This window comes from Gymnogyps californianus, chromosome 2 (genome assembly GCF_018139145.2).
Source record: "Gymnogyps californianus isolate 813 chromosome 2, ASM1813914v2, whole genome shotgun sequence".
Classification (NCBI taxonomy): Eukaryota; Metazoa; Chordata; class Aves; order Accipitriformes; family Cathartidae; genus Gymnogyps; species Gymnogyps californianus.
In genome coordinates, this window is record NC_059472.1 from 92924242 (window position 1) to 92950145 (window position 25904).

Here is a 25904-nt window from a genome sequence, read left to right on the forward strand (position 1 = left end):
AGGACGGAGGAGAGCGGACCGCGGCCACGGTAAAGCACCGCGGACCGGGAGCGGGGGGGCTGGGAGGGGGACCCGCGCCGCCCCCATATTGCGAAGGCGCCGCCGCTGCCGGGTCCGGATCCCGGGGGGTTGCCGGGGCCGGGCCGGCGGGATGACGGGCCCCGGGACGAGGTGGCCCGGCGGGGTTGCGGCGCATCCCGCCCTCCCCGCCCGCCGGCGGCTGCGCTGGGGAGGGTCGCCCGGCCACCGGGGAACCCCGGGGCGCCGCGACGGGAAGCGGCACGGCCGGGGAGCGGTGCGTGCGAGGAGAGGCGGCCTCGGCGGCAGGAAGCCGCCGGGAGGAGGAGGAGGAGAAGAAGGACGACACGTCAAGTCGGCCAACGAGGAACTAGGCCAGAGAAAACCCGCGTCAGGGCTTCCCGGCCCCGCGTCTCCTGCCGAGGCCACGGCGAGCGGATACATTTGGCGCTCCCTGCCCAGGGCGCGGCGGCAGCCAGATGGGTTGCAGGGGCCGAGCTCGGCCTGACAGGGAGGGGCCGGCACCGGCTAGCGCCTTCCTCTGGCAGGCACGGCAGTACGAGGTGCCTCTGCCGAGACAGCCTGTTCTAATTCCCGTACAAGAATACATATTTTTGTGACCACTTCTGTTCTAAAACAGAACCGACTGTGGCACAGTTGTACTGGTGCAAGCCGCTGCACAGACCCCCTCCTCCTTTCCCCTTTCCACCCTCCCTCTGCTCTGGTCCTACCAAAGCTCGTGTTTCACGAACACCTTTGCGTCCCTTGTCTTAGCTTCTCCTCACGTTCCCATGGGATCCCTTCTGTAACTTGCTGCTCATCTGACACCGGTATTTTCTTTGCTATTTCCAAAAGAAAAAAAAAAAATCATTCCTCAGTCAAAAGATGCAGCAGCTGAAAACCCTTAGCAGAAGGGAAAGGTTTAGACGGAGTGGGTTGTGAGAGTTACAGCAATAGAGTTGAGATGCACTGACAGCTTTTGAAACATCTTCTACTCATCCAGTATTTTTGCCTTCAGCTGCAGGGACCCTTCCATTTATCTCCTGTTACCCATATCAGTGATACCAGGTTTGGTTCCTGTCTGTTACTCCCTTCCATGGGGATAACTCCTCCCTCCCTGGCTGATAACTAAGTGGCCATGAGTTTTGGTGCTTGCAAACTTGTTCGCTTTCTCCGATTGTACCTTGTAACACCTCTCAAGAACTGGTGCGCTGTATCATTAGACCAAAAGGGCTGCAATTACTGTGTGACCTTTTTTCATATTACCGTGCTAATGTGCTCAGCAATTCTCCTTAACTGTGCAGGCTACACGAGATCTACATCAGATCAGTCACATATGATTGGACTAGAGCAAACCGCTTTTGAATGGTGATCAGGCTCGATATGACCTAATGACCAGGTTGTGATTCTTGAGAGTTTATGTGGCCTTTGGGGGTTAGAGGGGAGAACGTAACCATGGCGTTAAAAAGAAAAATGCCACAAACCCACTTATTACACTTTTACCACTCTCTAAAGAAAACCCAAACGTATTAGTGGGCAAAAATCCCTCTCTTCTAGCAACCAGTGTTCAAAATTTTCATAATACGTGTTGGCACTTGTTAAATATGAACCCACCCCAATACAGATGTTCAGAATAGTACATTAAAAAAAATTGCTTTGTAATCAATCAAGTATACAGATGAGGGCTACTTCACAGAACACAAATTAACCCCTAGAAGTACGCGTAGCTTCTGTAAGGTTAGGCTAAACCAAACTACAAAATTTCTGTTCTCTTAACCACAGATACACCAGTGCAGACATTATATATCATAGGTACTGAGGATACATTTGAATCACCATGTATCTCAGTAAAAAGCGGTAAGAATGAACTTGAGCCTTTGAGCTTCACTCCTTGATTTCTGGATCATCTGACATTTCCAGGTAACATCAGCCAATACCTCATGTTAAATAGTGTACCAAAATATGTAGTCTTTGCTTAAAAACCTGGCTAGAGATTGCCTGCCTTCCTACAAAAAACATTGGGTTTGAAATAAGTCTTAAGATCACAGAGCTTCTACTCAGAGTACCTCTCTACTTAATAACAACAAAAAAAAGTAGTAGCATTCTAATAGTAGAGCATGCCCAAAGAGAGGGTTCCCTCCCATCTTATGAGAGAATTCCCTCTGTTGAAAGTTATCCAGCTCGTTTCAGCAGATGTCTTATGATTTCAGAAGTTATTGCTTCTTCTGAATTTCCAAGCCTTCTGGTTACAGTGATTACATGCTGCTTGGTAGGAACAGGTATTAGCAATGTAAATGGGAACAATGTGCTACATCATTGCAGTTTGAGGCAGGGCTGGTTTTTGTCAAGTTATATGGGTATTGAATGGCAGCCTTAAGCTATCAATAGTATTAATGCAACTTTAGAGATTCAGCATTCAAAAATACACATCTAATTTGCATTCACAAGAAGAGCACATGCAATTCTTACAAGAATAACTACTACCTAGATACATAATTACTGTTAGCATGGAAAAATTACCATAGATATGTGACTTTGAAGCAATTCTTGAACAGAAGACCCCAGATAAAGAAGCAAGATGTTAGTTCATGTCACGTTAAAGTCTCACAACTGAATTCAGGCCTTTGTACCTGTGACACCCACCCCATCTGCACAATAATCAGTAGCACCACCCCAAGAAGGCCAGAGAACCATCACCAGAAACTTCCAGGGAGATGAAAGGTCACCTACGAGAGCAGCAGTGGGTATTCTTGGCACTGCTATAAGTCATTTGTTACTCAGCTATTTGATTAACTGTAAAGGAATTTAAAAAACAACAACAACAAACAAAACACAACAACAATCTCCTCTGCCCTAACAATTATTAGGCACAGCAGAGCTTACCTTCTTACTAGAATGCAGCTGCATCCTCAGTCCTGTGCTCATAACGCAGGCTAGCACTCCAGCAAAACAAAATGTGCATCCTTTCAAAGTCAGGAAGACCAAAGAAGAAAACTCTGAAGAGAGCACACCACTCTGGATGTAGAGAGGATGTTCCCTGTCTATACAACAACAGCCCATAGAGTATATATACACTTGGAAGAGGAAGCTCTTGCTTTCTCTCTTCTACAGGCACAACTTTTTTTTTTTTTTAATTAAGTTTACTCTTCCCTATTTTGGCTTGTCAGTATTGAACTGACCAGGCAATTTCCAGGTCTGCACATAAACATCTCTCTTCCCTCAGACACCTACTTTCTACAGACACTTTCACTACCTCCTTAGTTCCCAGGCTCCAGAAAGAGGCTGTGGTAATTAGGCTGCAGCTGATGTTCATAACAACATTAAGCAATCTTTTCAATTAGAGATTCAATGATACAGGTGCACAGTAGTTTACAGGAGTTAGCAGTCACTTGTTGGTCTGAAAAATTTGGGAATCCCTTTGCTACACTATTTAGAGCTCTTAATTACGCAAATGAGCCAATCTACTATTGCTGATAGTGGCACTTTGAAATGGTGCCTTTCTCCGAGCTCTGTATGTCTGTGTCGTGGTCACCCACAAGGAATGGAAACTTGGTCTTTTCTCAGCAAACTCTTTCCTTACCTGATGTAAGGTGCTTAAGATAAAAGTTCAGTGAGAAAAAAACCAGAGCTTTTGGCTTGCACCTGTGCTAGCAACGCAGCTTGCTGGCGTGTGCTGAAGGTACCGGCTGTATAGCCTTCTTTTAAGGTTTTACCTCCTGAGAGACATATTAGGCAAGAAAGCACCACAGCTTTATCAAAGGCTTAAAATTATTCTGGCATCCACTGGAGTTTACTTATCTACCCATTTCATAGGCTCCCCCAAGCTCTCTTTTTCTCTTGGTACACTTACGAGATACTGCAAACCTTCACAATTTCTTTGTTCCTCTTCTTTTTGAGGGGCGGGGGAGAAGTTGCCTCATATCCCCACCACAGTCCTTCCTAGCACTTGTCTCCTTAAATTCAGACAGCTGTGAAAATAAGTTTCCCACAGAAGCTGGGTTTTCTGCTTCACCCTCCAGAGAAACCTTTTGTTTGTTTGTTTTAAGCTTCAAGCAAACCCTTTAGAGCTGGATTTGCAAAGATGCCTAAAAGGTAGCTTAGAGTTATATATGTATCTGGGCACCTGACAGGCCCATGTTCAGGCAATTTAGAAAACGAGATACCTATCAGAATCATTAGGCCCTACCTCCCTTTGGGACTATGGCCCTTGATTTTTCTGGGTTTCAGTTTTTGCACATGTGAAATGTAGGGACAGTACTGATCTACTGCGTATTATATGGATAACAACTATTTATGAACAGCACTTTGAGATCCTCAGGTTTTACAGCTACTTAATATAACTGTAATGGGTTGACAGGATAAATCATTGTGATCTTTAGGTCAGATCCTGTGAGAACCACAGCATCTTTGGTTTCAAACTGAGGCCCTTTGTTCATAAGGGTCACAAGAGTATATGCTTGTGTCTCACTCCTTACATAGACACTTATTTAGTGGAACAGCTAAATGCCTGATAACGACACTTCTTTTTCTTCCTTTATACTACAGGTCCAGAAGCACTAGGGTACTTGGTTTTGTTTTAATTGTTAAGCCACAAAGACTCCAAACATGTCTCTGGAAGACATCTACATGAACACCCAGGATTTGCTTGAAAAAAAACAATTAGATGCTGGAGGATTTGGAACAATTTCTTTATGCTTTCACAAGAAACATGGATATGTAGTATTAAAAAAAGTGTATACAGGACCCCAGCGCGCTGAGTAAGTTACAGATCTTAGTTCTAATTTTTATCTTTCAGTTAGTCTAAGGAATCCTCTAAACTCAATGGAGATGAATCTAAATAAAGTGTAATAATTTCAGATCTTTGGATTCTGGAGATACTGTATGTGGGGAAAATACTCTAAGACAATACTAGCAGCTGTCCTGCAAATTTTCTTTTTTTCCCCTCACGAGCCAACTTTTTTAGTTTTAACTCATTGTTCCAGTGAAGTTCCCATTTTCTGTTGCAAGGTGAGCACTACTGTGAATTGTTAAGAATCAAGGAGACGCTTGCATACTTAAGGAAATGCAGGAACTCAGTGGGCACATGATATTTTCAAGCTTGCAGATCAATTTTCAATACAATTGTCCAGCTGTAGATGCCCACTAGGAACTAAATACACGTGAGCTATCAGCAGGACTCCAACCCCACATGTATAATACCAACAATGTAACCCTCTCTCCCTTGAGAAAAAGCAGAGTGAGCCAAGCCCACTGATTTAATTCAAGGATTGAATTAGCTGTTGATTTCAGTGGATTCAGGTCGTGTTGCAGCTCTACTGCCTCAGAGCCATAACAATCCTAAAACTCTCCCATGAGTCATCCACTAGAGAGAGACAAAAACCCATGTTCTTCTAGTTTGGGTTATGATAAATAAATTATTTATTTATTTTGCCAATGGAAAGCAAATTAAGAGATTCTAGTAGTTTGCAGACTGCAGTGACAGTTTGGGATGAACACAGTTAAAATGGACAAGCCTGCCAGGTTTATTTTTGGGTTTGTGTTTTTACTTTATTACTACACAGGCTCATAAGTTTGTTATTCCTTAAAGTATTGAACCAAAAGTTAAGCAAATTTATAACTGAGCCTAATGCAAACAAAACAACCACTTTCTTCTCTAATACTACAGAGGAACACAGAGGGAGAAAGCAGTTTCCTTTTAAGTCACAGGGTAGGAAAGCATTAGCAAGCAACAGTCTCAAGATTTTCTTATATCCTTTTGCCCAATGACTAGAACAGGACCAATAGTAAAAATACCACCCCTTCTTCTATTTAATATAATGGGTACCATCCTTCTTTAACACCCTTAGTGAGCTCCCAGCTGTGTACCTGTGACTATTGATGGGTTGTGCTGAGGCCCAGGTAAAGACTTAGGCTTTGAATTCATCCTAAACCAGTAATCATTAGTAAATGTTATCATCATCCAGTATGTGGGTGGAGCCCCTGTAATAAATCCATTTTGAATGTGAACGTGAATACCAGCCCTTTGGGAAAGACACCTGTATAGTTTCCTGTACAAGAGGTAGTGGAGCATGTCTTGATCCTCCTTGTCCAAAGGCTCTTTCAGCCCTGCCCTGTCCTGATCCCACCCCAGTTCAGGGGTTTGGACATAGACAACCAGCAGTACACCTACAAAAAGAATGCTTATGCACTTTCTGAAAAGCAGGCCTTAAAATCAGGCTATGCAGACAGTCTCTTTACAAGGCATTTGAGCAGAGACTTAGAGAATATAACCTGGCATGAACAAAGCTGTATCAATTCAAAACCAGCTGAAGGTATGGTTCATCTTACAGTGGCTCTAGGGATGTTGACATTTGTGGCCATTATTTTCATTATGAAGCAACAGCATTCTCATCCCTGTGTTCTTTCTAGCCTGGCATCTAAGTCCAGTGTAATTTCTGTTTTACAGATATAATGCTTCCCTCCTTGAAGAAGGCAGGATTATGCGCAGACTGCAGCATGACCGTGTGGTAAAACTACTAGGTATAATTTTGGAAGACGGAAACTACTCACTTGTGATGGAGTATGTGGACCGGGGGAACATGATGAAAGTGCTACAGAAAGTGAGCAGTGAATTGCTTCATCCCTTGCTGTTCCTTAGGGTTGATAAGATGCTTGAAAGGGACAGGATGTTACTGCCATCTCCAGAGAATGGAGTCTTTAGTTTCTCATTCTCCTTTCTGTATTAAGGAGCCAGTGGCAGCCCTGCCTTCTCTAGAGACAGCAGAGGACAACTATGGCTTTCCTGCATATCACAGAGGAGCAGACCACAGTTATAGGTTCAAAGTTATAGGAGTGTTTGTACAGATATGTGGAGAATTTGCTAAAGAAGAATGCTTTTGTAAATATGGAGTGACTCTAGAATTACTTTAATGCAAAAATTTAGATCCAAGAAGGACCATAGCTTTTTTTTTTACCATGGCTTGAGCAGAGGTACTCTTGGGACTGACAAAGAAACTTTTTTAAGGACTGTTTTTTAATTTGATGGTTGTAGTAGCATTTTTTAACAGATGGTACTTCTTGTTTCTTGTTTTAGCTCTCACTGCCTTTGTCAGTGAAAGGGCGTTTCGTGCTGGAGATCACAGAAGGAATGCTTTATCTGCATGAGCAAGGCTGCATACACAAAGACCTAAAACCAGAAAACATCCTTGTGGACACAGACTTCCACATTAAGGTATTTGTTAGAACATAAATGGAGAAAGCTGGTGATATGGGTTGAAGAACCCAGTCCAGCTGCATTGGTTAGTATTCGTGATTGGTAGATGAACACCTTTGTAGTCTAGCGAGCTATCGCTAAGAGAGTGTTAGCAGTGGATCACTGAAGTACAGTGGTCTATACAATCTCTGAGCCTGAGATTTGCATAATCTTCCCCCAACTGTGAAAAAAAAAAAATCACTAAGGGTATTAAAAAAAAAAAGAATAATATTGTTGAGAATTAATGAGCTACAAATAACAAAACAGCTAGCAAGAAAAAACAAACCTTAACACGTAGAGATTTAAACAAAATAGAATGTCTTGTGGATCATGTCTTTTGTCTTTTATTGCTGTAATTTCTCCTCCTGCCTTTACCTCCTCCTTTTTATTCCTTTCCTTCTTTTGCCTATTATCTTTTCCTCTTTTGTCTCCCTCTTTTTTCCCTTAGTCATCATTTTTAAATGACAGCCAGCAGCTACAAAAAAAGCAGCAGGAGACTACTTCAAAGAATGGTTTATAAGCCTATTCCAAAACCCTTCTATTAACTTTAGTCAGGTTTTGGATCAAGACACATAGATATAGAGCCTACTGCTGAATAAACCTGAGTAGAATTTGCAGCAGTCCTCATCAAACGTCCTGTCTCTGGTCAAGGTGAGTTGCTGAAATAATCACCCCATTACAGTTAGAAACTAGAGAATAAATTCCTGTGAAGAGAGCTCTGTCATTTGGTATTTCTCACACATAAATTAGTGAGAAGTTGTTTGACAAAGATAATATAGTAGCAAGTCCTACTGCAGTATGAGCAGCTTGCAGATAAGAGGTATAAACTATATTTTTTTTGCCCAAAATAAAAAAAAAAAATCATTATCTGCTTTAAATGTAAATTGGATGGGGTTTTGGGTTTCAGCTTGCTTACATGGACAGGACCAAACTAGGCTATCATCACACTGCAAACTGAACTGGAACCTAGGATCAAATTCAGAATCACATCAGACTTCCTTAAGCAGCTTGATCAAAAGTATAATTTAAGGCAGCTGTTGTATGATCTGTCTGCTTGAATGTGTGTAACATTGCCAATATTTATAAAGGGAAATAGTTGATCTAGGAAACTGCAAATGTAGGAAGATTTATTTCATATCTTCCTCTGTCATATTAAACTGCCTCTCACTTGTAGACATGAACTTGGACTCCTACTTCCTCAGCAGGATGTCACTTACATTTTCCTCTTCCTCTGAATACATGACCTCTAAATTTAGCCCAAAGCTTCAGAAGCTCAAGAGGAACAATAAGCTAGTTAGAGGCAACAAGAGAGAAAAGAAAAGCGAGTTAGAAGTGAGGCAAGGTGTCACCTCAGTTTTATCTGAAGTGATTGGGTTACTGTCGTGGTTTCGGCCCAGCCGGCAACTAGGCACCATGGGGCCGCTCGCTCACTCCTCCCCCACCCCGGAGGAATGGGGAGGAGAATCGGAAGAAAAAGGTAAAACCTCGCAGGCTGAGATAAGAGCAGTTTAACAGAACAACACAAGGAGAGAAGAATTAATAATAACAATAATACCAACAAAAGAGTATATAAAGCGAGTGTTGCACAATGCAATTGCTCACCACCCGGAATACTATGCTCGGCTTGTTCCCGAGCCACGGTAGCGCTCCACCCGGCCAGCTCCCCCAGTTATATACTGAGCATGACTTCAGTATGATATTGAATATCTCCTTGGCTAGTTCGGGTCAGCCATTCCGGCCGTGCCCCCTCCCAGCTTCTTGTGAAAATTAACCCTATCCCAGCCAAGCCCAGGACAGTTCCACAACTGAGTTTGATAGCTGCCAGTGGCCAAGAGAGGCAGTCCCATTTTCTTCCATTTTTCCCTCTACTGTTGACCTCCTGTTCCCTTATGTTAGCACTGATGCTAATCTGACCACCCTGCCCCGATTTAGGAAGCCAAAGCAGCAGATTACAATTTGCCTTGTTGGCAGTGCTACCCTTCTGTTGAGGAGCTCTTGATTCAGCAAGCTATTTGAGTGCCTTGCACTAGGTCTTCTCAGTGTCAGGTAAGCGTCAGTGCTGGAACAGGAGGAGCAGAGGGAGCACATAACAGGAGGCTGTGGGGAAAGGAGGGAAGGATTACTTTCTTCACCATCAGCCATTAGTCTAGTTGTAAAACTGCACCCTAAGGTTTCAGAAACGTCACCTTGTCACGCGCACAGTACCCAGGTATCCCTGCTTTAACTTATTCCATGCTATCCTTTTCCATGTCTCTTTGCCATACACATCACATCATTTTAGATCCTCTTCCTCCCCCTTTCAGTAGGAAGATCTAAGGAAGTTGAGTTAAATGGAGTTTAAATGGAAAGGTCAGTGAGGGAGGAAGGCTATCTGCCCATCTCATAGATTACTTATGGATTTGAATCTTAGCTTCTTCTCATATAGATCTTCTGTTCTGCCACAAGCGCTGCAAGCAGATCATGAACGTGATTGTCAATATAAGCAAAAACAAACTTCTTTTTTCCTTACATTGTTTGATTGTTCCAAGTGGAGTTAAGTTAATAATGAAGGTTCAGCCTAATGGTTCCCAGTTGGCAGTGATACTTTATTTAGGAAAAAAAAAACAAACCATAAAAAGGCAAATAGTTTGTTTGCCTTTCTTGTAGTTGCATTTTTTGCAGTGTTTCATTTTTTAAATAAGTTATTACCAGCTATTCATTATAAAATTGAGCACTGCATGAAATACCTGTTTACCTCCTCTTCACCTAGCTCTGATGTGTCTCATTTTTCAGATTGCAGATCTCGGTGTTGCCTCCTTTAAGAACTGGAGTCGGCTGACCCAAGAAGAGACTGTCCGACAGAAACAAATCAAGAGCGCTTGCCAGAACAGTGCTGGGACTCTTTTCTATATAGCCCCAGAGCATTTACGCTGTCTTAATATAAAACCTGTGGAGAAATCAGATGTTTACAGCTTCGGCATAGTGATCTGGGCAATTTTTGCTAACAAAGAGCCATACGAATGTAAGTTACTTCCAAAAGGACTCTATCACAAAATGAAGTTACAAATGTTAAGCATTTAAAGTTATAAAATTAAGATTAGTAGATTAAATTGCCTGTGCCCAGGCATAGCGCCTGTTAGGTGCCTCTTGGCCAGTAAGAGGCATTGGTTGCATCATTCCTGACTTCTAAGCGTGGACAAGAACATCTGAACTGAAATGCAGGCATGAGCCCAATCTAGTCACATCCACGTGGTGTGGGCATAAACCTGCACTCAGTGGCAGAAGTTAAGACAAACCTTGGGCAGACCAGGATGGAAACTTTGATGTACAGTATTTCCGAAGATGGGCTAGTTAAGTGTGGTTTTTCTTTTAAGAGGAATGGTCACACAGCCAGTTACCACTTCTCAGCTGTGCTGTGCTAATTTCTCAGCATGCAGTAACGTGCTCATGTAGAGCAATAGGAGCAGACTGTGGAATTCCGGAGTAACATGTTTATAATTTTGAATGGATTTTTTGCTAACTAAATGGCTAAACGTTGCCTGTGTGGCCATCTTTGTGTTCGTACCTAGTGCAGAGCATAACTGAGATTCAGGTTCTGGAGAGCTAGATCTGTCACCCTTACTCACACTGGGCATGTCTTACATATAAAAGTAAATCTATTAATCTTAAAATAAATCTCTAATCCATGGAAGTTAGGGCAGTGGATTCAAATTCACTAATATGAGAGATTTGTAGCTGTAAATCAGTCATCTTTCTTTGAAATCTTCTTTTACGTATCTACAAACATACAGGGAGCTGCTTCACTATTTCTTTTCCCTACGGAAATGTAGCAAAACCCGTGATCAGGATCTAATAGGCAATTTTATTCTTCAGATGGTATAAATGAAGCCCAGATTTGCTTTGGCATCATGAATGGAAGCAGACCAGACATAAAGGAGATCAGTGATAAATGTCCGGTGGAAATTATTGACTTAATGAAACAATGCTGGGAGCAAGAGTCAGAGAAACGGCCAACCTTTGCAGGTAAGGCATTGCTTTGGGATTCTTTTTGTTACATGTCCATCATAGTTTGTAATGCAGCAAAACGAACTTGAGTGTTTTCCTCTTAAAATATAACTTTTTGTTTTGAAAACAGAAATATCAATTCACATGCCAAGTAAAGCATGCTCCCTGTACCCTGACTAAAAATGGGATCTGGTCCAACATTTACAGATTTCAGAAATACTAGCGAGTGGATGGAGCTAAGACACTTTATAGCTGCTGATAATTTGTCTTCAGCATAGTATAATCTTCCTGCTGAAGTTTACAGAAAAGCTAACATCAAGGGACATAGTACATCTCGGGTCTGACTGAGAAAAATACCATATTGAAACTAGCTTCGAAAGCTGTCCCGTTTAGCCTTCCATGAGCAATGCAACAGCCTTTGACTAGCTAATCATCTTTTCATATGATCAAATCCCAAGACACTTGCAGTCAGTAAAAGTCTTGACTGAATGGTCCGGGAAGGAGACTAAAAGCATTCAGCAAATAAATCAAAATTCTTTATCTTCTCTTGTCTCTTCTTTCTGCTTCAATTTGTAGTGCCAAAAAAAAACCACCCCCAACCCAAAAAAAACCCCAAAACAACAACAAGGAAAAAAAAACCCCCAAAACAAAAACAAACTACAAAAAAAACCCCCCTAAACGTAACAGGAAATGGAGGTTTGGATTTAGGCAGGGGCACCAAGAGCTTTGTATACAACAGGCATGTACTTAAATACTCAGAGGAAATTTGTATACCAGGAGGAACCCATCTACTATTTCCATATTTAACCCGCATAATCTACTGCTAATGGATTGAGTTTGTGCTTGCACTGGGTCTTAGCTTCTAATTTTCCCATATGCAAAATACTGATATTTACCATGTTAGTAGATTATTTCAGTAATTCCATCTTTAGCAGAGATGGGATAGTTGTTCATCAAATAGCTGAATGCAATTGAATGTATCTTATTTCTTAAAATGTGGCAACCAGTCTTTTGGCCAGTCAAGTCAGGGAAAGGTGCTGTCAGCCACAGATCATAGACAGAGAGCTTTAACCCTAAAAAGCAATACAACAACAACAAAACCCCCTAGAAATCATCCTGTTCTTGTTACTATATTAAGGCTAAATGAGCCATGTGAACAGTTCCAAATGTATGTATAATTTTCCTGTTTCTGACTTCATACAAGTCTTTATTCAATCCTTATCCATCAAAATTGTTAACAGTATATGTCACGTATTTTCCATTGAAAACCACTTTCACTTAGTTCTTTTCTTTTTGCAGAAATTAGTCAAAGATACAAGCCATTTTACTATCAAAATCTAGGAAAAAATATTGAAGATGATCTGAAGGAGTTAAAAGTGAGTAACTTTCTAAACATTTTAAAGTGTCAGTTCCCCACATCCCCTCTCCCCAACCCCACTTATGGCCAGATTCTGCCACTTTGAGACTGATCATGCTTGACCAACCCCATTTCCTTCTGTGATAAAATGGCTGGATTTGTGAATGAGGGGAGAGCAGTGCATGTCATTTATGTCAACTTTAGGAAGATTTTCAACGCTGTCTCCCAAAATATTCTTGTATCCAAGTTTGGATGTTACTGTCTGGATGGGCAGACAAAAACAGGTTGAACAGTGAGTCTCAGAGGGTAGTGGTTAACGGGTCATGCTTCACCTGGAGGCCAGTAACAACTGCGGTAGTGCAGGGGTCTACTATACTGGGACCTTCCCTGGTTTACTCCTTTATCAGTGACCTCAAGGAAGCGATGGAGCGTACTCTCAAAATGTGTGCAGGTGACACCGAACTAGGAGGACCAGTCAGTACAGTCACAAGGGCAAGGCTGCCAGCTGCAGGCTGGAGGAATGGGGTGACAGAAACCTTGTGAAATTCAGAAGGGACAAATGCAATGTGCTGCACCTGGAATAACCCCTGACTTCAGTGCCAACTGGGGACTGCCTGGCCAGGGAGCAGTGCTGCTGAGAAGGACCTCAGGGTGGTGGTGAGCAGTGACCTGGGCACCAGCCACAGCCTGCCTGGCAGCCAGGAAGGCCAGCAGTATTCCAGGCTGTACCAACAGTGTCATAGGCAGCAGATCGAGCAGATCTGCTCAGCACCTGTTAGTCCTGCCATATGAGATGGGGCTGAGGGACTGGGGCTATTTCAGCCCAGACATGTGACGGCTTTGGGGGGACATAAATAGCAGCCTGCCCCTACCTATGAGGAGTTTATTGAGAAGATAGAGCCAAGCTCTTCACAGCAGTGCACAGTCGGAGGACAAGAGACAGTGGATGTAAACTGAAACGAGAGATTCAAACTGGATGTAAGAGAAAACACTTTTCCCCATGAGGACAGCCGAGCAGTAAAGCAAGTTGCCTAAGGAGGTTGTCCAGTCACCATCATTGGAGGTTTTCAACACCCAATTGTGCAAAGCTCTGAGCTACCAACTCTGGTCCCATAAGTGACCCTGTTTTGAGCAGGAGGTGGGCCTGAGGTCCCCCAAGGTCTATTCCCACCCGAGTGAAACTCTGATTCTATGATAATACTTTGCAAAAGCTCCTCATACATCCATTAAGTCTCACTCATGAAATAAGATATTATTCCTAGTGATTGAAAAGTGCAAATCTGATTTGGAGTAAGTGTAAAAAAACTCCGTAAATTCTTGGTAATTTTTGTCCTGCGTTCAGGCAGTGTCTAATGAATCCCAGCCTGCTTGAGACCAGAAAGCTATACCACAGTAATAACAACAGGGAAAATTTGAAATAAGATGTTTTTCCTGAGTGTCCAAGCTGTTTTCTCATATTTTTCTGGCTGTAGATTTATAAATTTTGATAGAAAGAATGATTTCCTGACTGAAAACAAGAGAATGAGAACTTGAACAATTGGGCTGATTATGGAACCTTTTTATCACACATTTTATCAATTTACTCACTTCAGTAGTACTGACAGCTATCGGTGAGAACTCCTGGCATTAGGGGTTTAATCTTTGCAGTGAAGTGAGGCTCAGAAGAGTACATACCCAGTTATTTTAACTAAGAAAAGAAAAACAACTTCCTGTGTGAAACCGTTCATTTACAGTTTTCTTTAAAGTGCTTCTTTCTGTCACCAAGTCTGCAATTGTGGAAATGAAAGTTTCTGGTTCAGAGAACATGTGATGTTTTTGAAGCACCAGTGACTGTTCAAAAAAAAGCAATAGAGTTTTGCAAAATGAAACGGATGAAACAAATTTCCTGGACTTATCTGACCAAACTAACTCATGATGTGAAGTATATACGTCTAATTTATGGCAGCGGCCCCAAATCAGGATCATGGCCAATTATACTAGCCGCATTAGCTCTCTGCAAATATACCTCTCAAATCATAGGGACCAAAGGACTATTTAGAAAATGAACCATGAGTCTATTACTTTCTCAGGAAGGAAAGCATCCATTCTGATCAGGGCACAGAATGTGAATACAACATCCAAGGCAAGTCAATGTGGTGAACTACTAGTACAGCTTCACCAGGAACATGAGTTAGAGGGTTTGGGCATAGGTGTGGTTTTTTTTTTTTTTGGAAGCAGAGTCCACAGCCTCCTAACTAAAAGGACCACAGAATCACAGAATGGTTGAGGTTGGAAGGGACCTCTGGAGGTCATCTGGTCCAAGCCCCTTGCTCAAGCAGTTCAGTTACTCAAGTAAAATCTAAGGACCTAAGGTTGTAATATGCTTTAGAATGTCATCTTTTGCTTTCAGAAGGAAGTAGATTTTTTGGGAAGAGATAGTAGTTGTTTTTTAATCTGTGAAAGTACTTCTTGGGTTTAATAGAAAAAACAAACAAACCAACCCTACTTTTAGAAATTATTTTACAAGTAAGAAGCACGGGGGGAATTTGAGAAATAATTTTTCCAGGTAAAAAATTTTTTTACTTCCAGTGAAGTCTGAATAATGGGAACATCAAAAGAATAGAACAGGAATGCATTTTGCCTTCACTCTAGTGAACTGAGGATGAGGGTTTACAGAAAGGAAATTGTACTGCATCTTTCTGAAGATTTGCTCTGAACTCCTTGTTCCTAATACTCTTCATAAAAGTCAGTGTGGCCGTACCTGAATGTAAATCTTCTTCCTCACCTCTTCCCTGTTGATGAATGTACTTACTAAATACAGATCCACAAAGCAGGATGCACGTTTGCTGCCTTTATCTCAGCAGCATCCTCGCACCAAGATTGCTTGCAGAAAGTCTAGCTATTAAGTCCAAGACAGACAATCCAAAACCGCTCTGTCTGGATTAAGCTCATACTCATGTAGGCAAGGGTATTGTTTGGCCAACTCAGAGTATTATATACTGCAGTTGCATTGCAGTCCTTCCTCCCTTCATTGAAGAAAAGATTTTGCCCATCTGTAGCAAAGCAATGGGTATTTTCTGTCAGGCTGTGCTCTCTGTGAGAGTATGGGATCTTTTCCCACAGATTCATGGAATCTGTTCATCCAGGTCACTTCACTGTGAAGCTGTGCTGTTTCCTATTCTACAGGTATTCCCTTTGGTTAAGCTTTTGCCTACAACTTGATCATTTGTTCTTTCTTACATGCAGAAAATGTGGCCTGAGTCAAATGAACTGCTGAATAGGATGCAATCCCTTCAAATAGATGCTGTAGCAGAAGATACCAGTAATGGTCAAGTAGGTAAGTCACTTACTACATCATTATTCTGTGTATTCTGCCAAAGATAAAGTTGTGTACATGTACAAAGTAAGTAATCTTACCATTAAGGGGTTATGAAGAAACGCAATTATTCAGTGCTTCAGAGAGAATTGTAATCACTGAAAAGATTAAATTTGCTCCCAGGCTCCCAAAAGTCATACTTACTGTTTTGAATTTTCTACAGTCTACAGTTTGAACCCATTTCAATTTACACTCCTCTGCTTTCCTCTCCCTTGCCAAAAATTTTGTTTAACATTAGATTTTTCAATGGTTACTTTGATAATTACTTATCATATTTGATCTTTCTTCCCATCCTTTTAGTCACACCAACTGCTTGGTCTGTAGGCTTTAATTTCACAAAGACTTTCCTTTTTCCCACTCCAGCCTTTCTTATGAATGCTCTGAATACAACCAGGATGCATAATTATAGCATGTTCCTTTGTTTATGATCTTGCTCTCTATGGAATCTATCTGAGGAGCACTAATAGATAATTTTTCTCTCCTTTCTCTCATATTTTCTATCAAATCTTGGATGAGTTGCATGTTTCATGGTTTAATAGAGCTGTCTCACTAATATGTGATGATATAGTTACAGTTTTGTACTAGTGTATCTGGAATTCTTTTCCCAAAGTTTCTTAATGGCAAAAGATATAGGATCTTATTTGCCACACTGTTTTACAAGCGACAATATCAAATTCAGAAATAAAATCCTGCTAAGTTTGCTCACACCATTTGAAAGACATTATTAAATGAATAACATTAAACTTAACATAGAACTAATAAATCTTCCCCAAAACTAGGTTTGCCATAACTGTTCTTCAGTAGAACTAATGGACTTAGTAGGGCAGCCCCACTGCTATATTTTTAAGTTAGTATAATCACATTTCCCTAGCAGAAATAGTCACGTATGACTGCAGCTGATGACAGATACTCTTGTGTTTTAAGTAGGAAAGGCTTTACTGGGAATCTACACTGCAGAAAGATACTATCTTGACAGCCTGTCAGTCAAAGTCAGGTTTTTTTTTCTCCAGTCAATGGGCATTACTCAGACAGTGGTAGTGAAAGATATCCCACGGGATCTGTTCGTATATCTCAAGCTTGCCCTGGAGAATGGATGCCATATAGTTTATGCTAATACTGAATTGCTAATAGCTGTCACTTTTGATGAGGTTGTTTCTGTATTAGCTTATTCCTCCCACTCCCTCTCTAGCGGCAGTAACAAAAGAAGCAGAGCGAGTCAGACTGAAGGTGTACCAATATACAGCCATCAAAAGGAACTAATTTTGGTCCTGCCTAATATGGACTGAATTCATGTAATTTGGAAGAAAAAAACCCCAAAACCACAGTTCACTGGCATTATCTGAGCTAAACAGAGGCACATACATATGCTTTATTCCAATTTTACAGTGGTCTGTAAGAGTCCTTTGCTTTAGGCAATGTATATAATGTTTCCTAGACAACTGTGAAGCTTTCAGAACTTTAAGACAGCATCTGTAGTCCTACCCTTAAAAACACAAGAACAAGTAGTAACAAGCACATTTTTACATTCTTGTTTAGTCTTGGAATGCTGCAGCATGATCCAGATCATAACTCAGTCTAGTTCAAGACTGAAGTAGAGCGTCCTTTGATAGTGAGAATTAGTTTGAAAGATGTAGATGACACAGTATTTTATCTGGTAGGTGTTACTTATAAAAATGTAAAAATTCTTTGGGACTATGAAGAATAAAATAGACAAAAAGGATTCATCACGAAATACCCAGATGGGATATTTTACATGATCATTTGCAAACATGACTTTAATGACAAATTATTTGTGCTGTATGAAGTAACACCTATTACAGTGGTGTTATTTTCCATCTTGTTACACTCCAATTTTGCACTGATTAAACTTCAGTTAATGCCAGTGGAGACATGCTATTAAATCAGACCCTACAAATGCCTCCAGGAACTGTTTGTTTCAGCGCTTGAGAACTTGATGTCAATATAAGCAGAGCATGCAGTGAATTCTGATACCACTTGACTAAGTGAGATTTTGACACTGATAGCTTAAACAAGCCTGTACTTCCTAGATAAAAATCTGTAATAGTTCTCAGTAAAGGCATGCTATAAAATAAAACACAGCTTATGCTGGAAGTAATGTTATATTTTCACCTTTTATATATTACCATAATATTAAAGGTAGATTAATAGATTCTAGTGTCATCGCAACAAGTTATATACTTGCATTTGGATGTATTTCAAATATTTAATTTTCCTCCCTTTCAGATCAGCCTAGTTCTCTACACAGCTCTCAAGGTCCCACGACCAGTCAGGTTAACGAAGCCCTGTTTGCTGCCTCCCCTGAGAACCAGCCTGTTGAGAGCTGTGAGACCTCATTTACATCTGCTGATAATCTAGAAAGAAAACTTCAGCGTGAATACAACTACCATGTATTCGGGAGCTGGATGGATAAAGCAGTTCCACCTGTAGTATACACCCCTGAAATGAGAGAGGAAGAAAGGAGAAGAAGAGTTTCCTACGATCCATTTGCAAAGCCATCTCCTACTCCTCAACAGAGTGAACTGTATCCAAGAGCTGAAAAAACAGGATCAAACACTAATCCGTATTTTTGGCCACAGCCAGCTGCAACAACACCGAAACAGGGAAACGCAGATATTTTTTATGGGCCAAACCCTAACAGTCTTGTAACGGGAAACACAGAGGGTCTGTATGGATTGTGTTCAGCCGGTACCTTTAGCCTAAGTAAACCTCCTGTGCCTGAATCTGGCCCAAACCTGCAGTCACAGACCAGCGTAAACTGGTATCCAAAGAATGCAGACACAGAAATGGGTGAGATTCCTCCTTCCCCAACACCTATGTTTCTGAAGACATGCTTGTTCTCTAAAAATGAAGTGGCCAAGAGTGTTTTGTAGTTTATGTAACAACCACCTGCTTATTGCTAACAGTTGATCTATGATACAGCAAAGGTGAATTTATTTCATGAAGTTCTCTTTGTTTACTTGAAGTTAATTCAGGTCACTAAAACGCTCTAGCTTTGACTTCGTTATGCTGCTTTCACTGATTTCAGGCTGTTAACTTCAAGTGAACCATTTCTAAAGCATCAGTGTAATAGAGGAGCATCAGACCCAATGCCTAACTCTTCAGCTACCAGCCAAGTAACAGCAGACAGCAGATACTGCTAGAGCAGCTACCAAAACCGAGAGCTGCTACCAATCATTCTAGGAAAGCAAAGGAAGACTTTTGACTTTCAGAAATGTAACATTCATACCATAGGTTCTGCTTGTGCAGAAACAACATTTGTTGTATTTCAGAAAATAGATGGGTATTTTTACCTTGATTTGCAGCAAGGTAAGAGACTCCTGAGCTCAGGGAGCCAACAAGAAGCTAAGGCTCATAACTGGTTTCTCCAGAGAGCTCTGCTTGGTGCTGATGAGGAGCTTCTGTCGGTATTTGCTAGTGAGCTGTGGAGTAGAAAAGTATGGACACAAAGAAGGAAGAGAACACTGAGCATTGGCAAAAAGTATAAATAAATGGTAACTAGAAGCCTGTAAGATGTAACTTTTAGGAACTAAAGATAGCATGATACACGTTAGCCTGCTCCTACTAAATTTTGGATATTTTTAGCGTGGCAGTCTTTTCCAGATTGTCTCACAAGAAAATCAAGGATGCCTAGCTGTTTACAGGCAGAATGCCGCAAAGGTGTTACTCTGTTAAATTATTTATGCAGAGGTTGTGATTAGTTGTTTATGTGAGTTTATTTACTGAAATGAATCTGAGAGCTGTCATGTCAGAAGGCAGGGATTAGAACTGTTGACATCACTAATAAAGTAAAATCTTCTGTTTGAAAGAAGAAAACAGTTATTATAGGGAGGCTGCGTGCAATAGCATGGCAGATATCAGACTGAGAAGCAGAAGAGCTGCATTGCAGCTCTTCCATTGACTTGTCAGGTGACCATAACCCAGTCAGTCTTACGACCCCATCATGAGTTGTAGAGCTCATCTGTGGGCATCCAAATCGATTACTGCTCTGGGCTGGAAGCTACATCTCTGCCAGACATTACTGCCACCGGCAGAAGATGCAGTGGTGTCCCATGCCTTTGCTAGAGCCGGTCACAACCAGCATGCTAATACAAACCACGATCAGTCTCAGCAGTAAGCAGAAGCAGCATGCTTGAGAGTTTGGTATTTTTCAATTTGAATACCTGATATGAGGCAGCTCAGTCCGTAACTACGCTGTGATCCCACGCTGCCGTCTACTAGCCAGGTATTCATACACCCATGTGGAAGCCCATTGCCCTTGCTGGGATCCAAGGATGGTTAAGGCTACTAGTCACTGAGCAAAACCACAATAAGGTCATAGCTTTAACTAGAGTTATACAAGGAGATACAACCCTGTTAATTAAAAAGCTTCTCATCTCTTTGTATTTAAAAGCACAAACTATGTACTCATACAAATATGGCAGTCATTTTTAACTACATTTGCTTTTTTATTTACATAATGCTTTTGACATTTTTTTGTTTTCCCTCTTTGTTTAGGTAACAAGGATTCCACTTCTTTCACAAGGGGAACTTTTACATATTATCCTACTGCACCCAGAGTAACCACAGGTGAGTGCTGTAGCCTTCATCTGTCCTGGTAGCCAACAGGCTATGCATTGCATCCTGATCAGTAAAGCAAAAAAACTTCAGAATCTTGAAATAATTTATGTTATTGCTTAATACCTCTAACCATAGCTGAAGTTATCAGTACCAGTACATAAAAATAATTCCTGTCTCTAGCAGGACCTGCACACGCCATTAAATGTGTATTTGATGGATTGAGGACGTCTTTTATGTAAAAGAGCTTTTAAAAACATGAAGGCATTGTAAGATCTCCTGTACACCTAAACCAGTCGCTTTCTTAGATTAAACATCAAGTTGCTGTGACTCTACCCAATTCCTGAACCACACATGCGTTTGGGACATCTGTCCTTTCTTGCTCTGGATTTTTAATACAAATCTCTAGCTGCAGGCTTTGTGCTGATCAGCCTTCTTTGGGGCACAGGCCTCTACAGTTCAACTGTCTTAAACCCCTGGAATTCTGTCCTGTCTTTCAGGAGTTGTTAATATATGCTCTTTTCAAGTTGTGTTGCTTGGGGTACCCTGAACTCTTTAATTAACCCTTTCAAGGCTTGTCCAGTTTGTAAGAGGTTTACACTTACAAAGAAAACTTGAAACAGCAGGTTTCTGTCTTCTTGTCTTGCCCCTTAGAGTCTTTAGATGATGACCCAAACGTGACAAGCAAGCAAAGAGTAGAGGCGTGGGAAAGGAGATTTATAAGCACAGTAACTTTTACTGTTAATATTGACAAAGTATTTGTACATGTTTTCATATCTTGTGCTAGATTCATTTTGCTACTGGATAATAGCAAACATATGAGATTTCTTCATTTTTTAGCTAAAAATATTAATGTATTTCCTGGGTCCTCCACCTCAAAAAAAAAAAGAGGAAAGGATACAGGAATAGTAATATTTTGAGACATGATAAAATGCATTCCTTTTCTGCAACTTCTAGAAACTAATCATGCATACATATAAGTATTTCTGACTAGCAGTTTCAGGTTAACAAATATTAAATGCATTTAGTCAGGTTCTCATATGTGACCATAGATTTCCACACTTCACATTGCAGTTGAGTGTGTAACAAGGATGTTTGTGCATCTAACCATGATTTTGGGTGATTAAATACAGAGCTTGGGTCTATCATTTTAAGTATATATACTTCAATTTTAGACCCAGGTTGTGATAGTCACCATTTAAACTAGAGTTAGACTACTTAATGGATGATTATCCAAACAGAGTTCAGAAAACATTGTCAAGAGAACAGAAAACTGACATCACCTCATATGATTAGAATAGTCACTTAGTTTCATGTTATGTGTGGGAATCGGACAACTGTAAGCAAAAGACACCAAATTGTGTGTTTAACTAGTCACATGCAAGTAAACCAGAGGTGCAAGCTCCCAGAGATACACACAATTTAGCTGTGCAATTGGTGCATATACATGTTGACTTTTATTGCTGAGGATTCAGGCTTTAAAATAAAGAGTAGGGTTTTTTGGTAAGGTATCTCAGAAAACATTCTAGTCTTGCCTTAGAACCAAAAGTACAGAACAGGGGAGGAAAAAAAAAGTTTAAAAAAATTAAAAAAAGAAGAGAGAGAAATGTTGTTGAAACAAACACTGAGCAAGTAGTGCACTGTGATTCACTGTGAAAATAGATACAACTGAAGAATATGCTCCTAGATAGCAGGGATGAAATACATTGTGAAACAGAGAAATGCCATCAAGAGAGCATAATATAACATGGAGTATAGAAACCTTACGAGCAACTAGAAATGATTTTCTGTAGACTCACAGAACTTTGAAGTCATAACTGTAAACCTGAACTTAACATCTATGAAAAGTAAAGCTGAGGCAGAAATAAGGCTTTAAGATTTAAAAAAAAAGCGCTTTCAAGTAAAGACTGACCTCCTGAAGCTGTTAGCCAACAAAAAATGAGTCTGCTACTACACATTCCTAAAGTGCAGGGAACATTATTTACAGTCTAGTAACTACCAGCATGTAAGGCTTGGTTATGGCACTTTGTCGTAGAATAGAATAGGATAGGCTTTCACTAAAGTACATTTATGTCACACTGCATAATGAAAATATGCTCACAGTTGCCAATAAATGGCCATTTCTATATTGAATGCAATTAAAACATTTAATCACTTCCCTTATTAGCAGAACCTTCTTCCTCCTTATGTTACTTCTTGACATTTTGAACCATATGCAGTTGTTTATATAATTGTATTAAATTCCCTTATACAGAAGATACAATCAAGTACAACATAAGTAGCAGTTCTGGAATTCAAATTGGATCCTACAATCACATGAAGATTGAAGAGCACAATCAACACATCAGCACTTCTCCTGTTGCTACAGAAGCAACTTATAGGCATTATGAAGCAATGGGTATATTTGGTAAGAGAAGTATCTCCCTAGTTTTGATGTATTCTCCCCATATATTTATCTGAGAATCATTTGGTTTGGAATGTATGAAAGCAGTACAGCTTTCTCCCTCTGATACTTGAGAAATAACTGTTTGGATCCTTTTCTACTACATACTTAAGAGTGTGTAAAACAAGTAAGGGTTTGTGCTAATACTGTTCTGTAATACCGTGTACCTCATTTGTCCTGTAGTTTCATGACCTCTTATGAGACACTAGATACAAGTATAGAGGTATATGCATCAAGAACAAGAGGAATAACAACACTCAGATTGGTAGAAGCAAGGTTAGGATTGGTGGTCCTCACCTGACTCATAGTTTAAATCATAGAATATCCTGAGTTGGAAGGGACCCATGAAGATCATAGAGTCTAGTGCCTGACACCACACAGGGCAACCTAAAAGTTAAACCATATACCCAAGACCATTGTCCAAATGCTTCTTGAACTCTGACAGGCTTGGGGCCACGACCACTTCATTCGAGTAGAAATTGGAAAATTTTGAAATTTAATTTATTGTCATTGGTTAATACTGAATTAAACTATCCCTGTGTATTCCTAAGTAAACAACTTAATAGTGTCCCAGAACATAAAACATATCATACAGATATCAGTCAGCTGTATAAGAACTCTAGGAAGGAGCTTTTCAATTTTGCAGGTTTAAGTGACAGACTGAGACAGCCTCAGATCAAAAAGCAAGTCCAGCAACTGACCTGTGAATACACGTGTTGTGACTCGGAGTTTCTTTCCTGGCATCATTGGGTAATACTGCCTTCATGAAGCCCACTTCTGATTGTATCACTAAAATTCTGTCTCCAGATATTGTCAATAAATAGTTGGGGGAGGACAGGTGAGATAGCAAAAGGAGCAGAAGAAATGTTAAACAATGCCATTTTCTTATACTCTCTTTCTTTTTGCAGACAATACTACTATCCTGACCGAGAAACATCTGAATCTAGTGAGAGAAAAGTTGGCTAAACAGTGGAAGCACTGTGCTCGTAAACTGGGCTTCTGTGATCCCGAGATTGATGAAATTGATCATGACTATGAACGAGATGGACTAAAAGAAAAAGTTTACCAAATGCTGCTTAAGTGGGTAATGAGGGAAGGCTCCAAAGGCGCTACAGTTGGAAAGCTTGCCAAAGCCCTCTTTGGCTGCCAAAGACTGGATCTCCTTACTAGTTTGATGCAAATCAATGAGGAATAAGTTGACTGAGAACTATGGGAAAATGAGGGTATTCTTTCCTGAAGACCTTCCAATAACAAGTAATAATTCTGAACAGATTTTCTGGAGCTCTCCTTTTTGCACAGACTTTTTGGAACACATTTTTTCTGCCAAGCAGTTTTCAGTGAATACCTCCAGTAAATCAAAAAGTTCATGTCAAGATAATTGGTCTTCCAGAAGGTAAAAGAAAATAAGCACCTTCTTTCTGAATAAAATGATTGTCTGAAGATAACAACAACAACAACAACAACACGCAATACCAATATCAATTCAAGGAGAATGTGTTGTACAAAATTTCTAGATTCTGTTTTGAAACACGTTGGTACCCTTGTTCAGTTCTCAACAAAAGCATGTCATTTCAGCAAAGCTAATATATCAGTAATAATATGTGAAAGACTAACTCACTCCTTGAAAAACTTGGACAGAAAATAAAATCAACTCAGTTTTGCCAGAAGTGCCAATACTTACAAGGGTACTATCCCAGATTGCTCTAAGTCTATACGATATTATTTTTTTAATCTTTTTATAATGTTTATTAAATACAGATATCTAGAATTATGCAGAACAGCAGTGTGAAAAAAAGCAAAAATGGTTTTTGGCTTAAAAAGTATAAAATTGATAAAACACTCTTCTTTCATAGGTTAATATTGCATTAGATTTTTACATTGCTTGGTAGAAAAGATTTTACATGGTAAGTTTCTCATCTGCTTTATGAAATAGTGAAAAAAATTTAATCGTTATGCAATCCAAACTAAAAACTTGGGAATATGAGAGCTTTGGGAAGGGGAAGGTACCTTATTACCACATGACAGAAGACACGTTCTCCTACTTGCTCTGGGGGCTCAGAGTGTTACTAATTTCTGAATCTCTTAGGCTGCATTTATACTAGTAAATTAAACGTGCCTGGGAATGTTCCGGGGTGCTGAGGTTAACTGGCATGCTGCAGCCTGCCGCCAGGATAGCAGATTCTTTAAACCTCAAAAATACTGTGCAAGGGCTATTTCACAGCACTGAAGTTATGTTGGGGAACACTGGAACAGCTCTGTAGCATAGGTGATGGCATCCCAGCACCTGGGAATGTTCCTTGCCACTCTGACTTGCTAGTATTGACATAATCTTAGCGTGCAAGATCTATGAAAGAAGAATTACTGAACTGTAAGTTTTTATGCCCTAAGAATGATTATGCCGAACTCTTCCTATGAAAGAAGATACCTCCTATTTCCATCAAATCTACAAATATTTCCAGCAGATGTTTTGGACCAGGTCATTCTTTATGCTGTAGATAAAGCAGTAAGTGTTCATTAGCTTCTTGTTATTATCAAAAAAGCTAATAATGGAAGTGTAGTTGGAATGGATTTCTGCTCCTTGATACAGCAGCCACCATTTTAGTAGAAGCAAAATGAAACTGGAATAATAGCAAGCACCAACATATTTGTCATCTTTAAAACTACTTAGCACAAGGCAATAGTGGAAATGGCCCCCAAAACGGAGACTTCAGCAGAAATCAATACAAAGAGTGTGTCATCCACCCAGATACTGGAGCGTTTATATATTTATTGTTAATGCATGCTAAAACCCATACTTGCTACTGAGGCTAGCTTGGGGTGTATCAGTATATACCACAGTAATATTTATATTTTGAATTCCTCAGAAATTATTGCATTGCCTTACTGTTTTGACTTAGCAGCATGCTAAATTTTCTATAAACTCTTGAGCATAATAGACAGA

The 25904-nt window shown here is 40.4% G+C and overlaps 1 protein-coding gene and 1 long non-coding RNA gene across 2 annotated transcripts in view; one reads left to right on the plus strand and one right to left on the minus strand.

Moving 5' to 3' along the window:
• Positions 1-3230, minus strand: part of LOC127012918 (uncharacterized) — a 65881-nt gene extending 62651 nt beyond the window's left edge. The window contains exon 1 of the long non-coding RNA XR_007766040.1: positions 2902-3230. This is a non-coding gene — a long non-coding RNA (uncharacterized LOC127012918). The remainder of the gene's footprint in view (positions 1-2901) is intronic.
• Positions 1-25904, plus strand: RIPK1 (receptor interacting serine/threonine kinase 1). The gene is made up of 12 exons (XM_050891369.1): positions 1-29; positions 4564-4775; positions 6464-6617; positions 7091-7228; positions 10022-10250; positions 11102-11251; positions 12533-12609; positions 15816-15906; positions 18190-18753; positions 20461-20532; positions 22775-22927; positions 23872-25904. The coding sequence occupies exons 2-12, from the start codon at positions 4624-4626 to the stop codon at positions 24156-24158; spliced, it is 2067 nt and encodes a 688-aa protein (XP_050747326.1). The 5' UTR covers positions 1-29; positions 4564-4623; the 3' UTR covers positions 24159-25904.